General features: G+C 35.4%; 1 protein-coding gene across 1 annotated transcript; it reads right to left on the bottom strand.

Annotated features, from left to right (window-relative positions):
* Positions 1-420: 420 nt before the first annotated feature.
* LOC133805967 (uncharacterized) lies at positions 421-1,797 on the bottom strand. Its single transcript, XM_062244110.1, has 3 exons — positions 1,232-1,797; positions 825-1,009; positions 421-776 (listed from the first exon to the last, which is right to left on the bottom strand). The coding sequence occupies exons 1-3, from the start codon at positions 1,795-1,797 to the stop codon at positions 421-423; spliced, it is 1,107 nt and encodes a 368-aa protein (XP_062100094.1).
* Positions 1,798-3,948: the final 2,151 nt, after the last annotated feature.

Here is a 3,948-nt window from a genome sequence, read left to right as displayed (position 1 = left end):
TGCTTGAGTTTATGCTTATGAACTTGAAAGATAGAGCCTTTCTCTCCTTTTAAATTAATGAGTCCACAATGAAAAACTTTTGTAATTGTAAAAGGCTCCATCCACCTTGATTTGAGTTTTCTTGGTGAAGACTTAAAACATGAGTGGACAACCAAGACTTGTTATCCTGGTACATACTTTTTCTATGGCATCTTCTTATCACACACATTTTTAGTCTTCTCCTTATAAACATTGGAATGAGCCATAACCGTTGGTAAATGCTCTTCTGAGGAAATTGTCTCACTACCATGTTGTAAAGGATCTACATACATCTCCTCTTTTTTTATCTCCACTCACTAAAAGAGAGAATGATTCAATCCTCTTGCAAGTATTCACAGTTACTGGCCAATTCACACCATTGTAAATATCAAATCAAACCTCTTATTCATTAACTCGCAAGGTTAAATGATCTGCTTGTACATTAATAAGTGATCCACAAGTTGCTAAGAAAGGGCGACCAAGAATCAACATAATCTCATGGTCCTCCTCCATATCCAATACCATAAAATCCACATGAAATACAAATTTATCCACTTTAAATAAGACATCTTCTATAACTCCACGTGAATATGTAAAAGAACGATTAGCAAGTTGCAACGTAATAGTTGTAGGCTTTTCCTCCCCAAGACCCAACTTCTTAAAAAATGATAACAACATCAAATTAATACTAGCACCAAGGTCACACAAAACCTTATCAAATGAAAATCCCCCAATCTTACAAGGAATAGTAAAGTTGCCTGGATAATTAAGATTTTGTGGCAACTTTTTCTAAAGTATGGCACTACATTCCTCTATAAGCTTCACAGTCTCATGATCCTCAAACTTTCTTTTCTTTGACAAAACCTCCTTCATAAACTTAACATAATTAGAAATTTTCTCAAGAGCATCAACAAATGGAATGTTGATGTTAACCTTCTTGAATATCTCTAAAAACTTTGCAAATTTCTCATCAAGTTTCTTCTTTAGGAATCTTTGAGGTTATGGTAATGGATGTTGATACATAGGAAGAGTGTCTTTCTTTGTAGTTGACTTCTCATTAATACTGTTCTTTACTACTTTTTCCTCTTTTTCAATTGCTCGTACTACTGGCTCACTTTTTATCTTATAATCCCCCATTGGAAGAATCTTTTTCTCCTCAGTCGCACCCCTTTCATTCTCCTTACCACTTCTTAGATATATGGCTTTACATTACTCCTTGGGGTTCACTTTTGTGTCACTAGGAAAATTTCCTTTTTGCTGAGAACCAATAGCAGTTGCCAATTGTCCCACTTGGACCTCTATGGACTTCATTGTAGCCCCCATGTTAGACATATGAGTTTCAATATTATCCAACCTCGCTTCATTCTTATTGAGTCTCTTGTTGGTCTCCATCATAAAAGTACCCAATATGTTCTCCAAAGATTTCTTCTTCTCTGCTTGTGGCTGAGCATTAAAACTAGGAGGTGGTTGTAGGACATTTTTGTTATTGGCATAAGAGAAGTTCTCATGGTTTCTTAACCCCGGATAATAATATCTTGGCATATTGTTACCCCGGTAATTGTAATTTCTATTAGACACATATTGTGCTTGCTCTTGATTCAAACCAACCCCAGACTGTGATGCAGCAACAACAACGCTCTCAATGATAGATGGGCTATTTTTTGTTGATAAGGCAACCACTTGATTAAATAAGGTAGCAATGTGAGCTGCTATAGATGTCATTGGATCCACTTCATACAAATCAGCTACCTTTGAGGCATTAAACTCCCATTGGGCCATTGGCAACTATTAAGAGCCATCTCTTCCATCAAAGTAAATGCTTCGTCAGCAATATTTCCCAATAATGCACCTCCAGCAGCAACATCTATTACAGTCCTGGTTGGACCATTCAACCCATTGTAGAAGATCTACACTTGCTTCCAGTTTTCATAACCATGTTGGGGGCAGTGACGTAGTAAATCCTTGAAGTGATCCCAAGACTCATAGAATGGTTCAGAGTCAAGCTGTTTGAACTGACCTATATTACTTCTTAATTAAGAAGATTTTGATGGAGGGAAAAACTTAAGTAGAAAGTTTCTTGCCATTTCATCCCAAGTAGTAATGGAGTCTAGTGGAAGAAATTGCAACCAACTTCTTACTCTATCCCTTAGAGAGAAAGGAAAGAGACACAATATAATGGCATCATCAGAAACACCATTCATCTTTAATGTAGCACAAACCTCCAAGAAAATTGCTAGATGAATATTAGGATCTTCAGTAGCCATACCCCAAACTGATTCTGTTGCACCATATTTACCAATGTTGGCTTCAACTCAAAAAATTTAGCAGCAATGGCGAGATTAACAATTAAAGTGAAGTTCTCATTGACAACGGGCTTACAATAATCATGAATTGCCCGTTGTTGTGGAGCAACTGGAACATTTTCTCCATTATTATTAACTGCATTATCAACCTCATTGTTTTGTTCTATGGTGAAGTCTATCCTTCTTCTTGCCCTTAAGTGTCTAAGAATTTTCTCAATTTCTGGATTTAGAGGCTCAATACGTTTAAAACTCTGACTTTTACGCATAAACTGAACACGAATCAACAATCAAGTTAGTCACAAAAAAAATTCTAATGTAAAACAAAGACTTATAGAAATAATATTAGCAAAAATTAAAATTTTTCAATCCCCGGCAACGATGCCAAAAAATTTAAACAGATTTTATTAACCGCAAGCATACGTGATTATTATAGTACAGTTTTAATTGAAAAGGATGTCGAACCCACAAGGATTGATTTATTAATTTTGTTAATTACTAAACTCTGAAGCCTTTAATTTTACTTAGAGAAACCGAAAATAAGAATGTTTAACAAAATAAATAAAAGAATAAAATAAGAACGATGAACGAATTGAAAATCAGAGAATGTAAACCTAGAATACTTATTTCCCTGTTTCAAATTATGAATCTTAGTTTATCAATTATCCCAATCTATTCCCCTAATTTGTAATTTCAAGAACCCTAATTTAAATCATCTACCTCTCTCAAGTGTAAATGAAACTATTCTTAATTAATCAACAAGATATCTCTATTCAATATCAATTAAACAAGAATTCATTAAGCATTATATTGACGCGGTTTTTCGACAACAATAGATTAAGAAATCTGAAAAAAGATGATTAGGCTTTTACATACCATAAAATGAGAACACATGAAATTTTACGTGGTTTAGTGGTTAAAATCTACCTAGTCCATGAGTCTATGTTATTCTGTTTGTGAACTCTTTGAGAAATTGTCTTAATTTCTACAGAGTTTTTGCATACAAAATTCGGTCCCTTTTACTATCAATTCCCTCTGTATTTATAGAGGGTTGATGGAAAATTTTGGGTAACCGTACAATATATGGTAATTTACAAGAATGGGTAACTTCCCAAATTCATAATTCCTTAAATATGCCAATTCCCTTTATAACAGGCCTTTTTTAGATAATGATTACAAGTATTAATCGCGTATAGAGAATCTTCGAGTCTATGGGAATTATTCCTTATGCGTGTCACAGTACTGGCGCAAGCTGAACGTAATCCTGGAACTGGAGGTTATAGACGAAGGGGGATCTGAATCAAGTGATGCTCGAAGCCTGACTAAGGTGATCTGGAAGTCATGTCACAAGCCTTTGGGATGATCTATAGGATCTCATGCTATCTAGAATCAATGACGCAAACTCAAGCCATTTGAATAGACGAATCGATGAAATGTCTTCAGAGTACAATAACTCTTCATTTATTGCTTGCTAGCTACACCTCGAACAACATTTGCCCCCCATGTCCCTGCTCGTGCATGACGTCACTACTGACACGCACAATAGGGGCTATTTCTACTTCCACTGTGGGAAAACATGCCCACGTAACTACTCAAGTGTAGGACATATGTCTACTTGCTATAGGCGTCT

The sequence above is a fragment of the Humulus lupulus genome, chromosome X, assembly GCF_963169125.1.
Source record: "Humulus lupulus chromosome X, drHumLupu1.1, whole genome shotgun sequence".
Classification (NCBI taxonomy): Eukaryota; Viridiplantae; Streptophyta; class Magnoliopsida; order Rosales; family Cannabaceae; genus Humulus; species Humulus lupulus.
This window is presented reverse-complemented; position numbering and strand designations above follow the sequence as displayed.

Coding starts and splice junctions, on each gene's coding strand:
- LOC133805967 (XM_062244110.1), bottom strand. CDS start 1,797: ATGGCCCAATGGGAGTTTAATGCCTCAAAGGTAGCTGATTTGTATGAA. Junction 1,010..1,231: donor ACAAAAGTGAACCCCAAGGA/GTAATGTAAAGC, acceptor ATAACCTCAAAG/ATTCCTAAAGAAGAAACTTG. Junction 777..824: donor TGTGAAGCTTATAGAGGAAT/GTAGTGCCATAC, acceptor TTAATTATCCAG/GCAACTTTACTATTCCTTGT.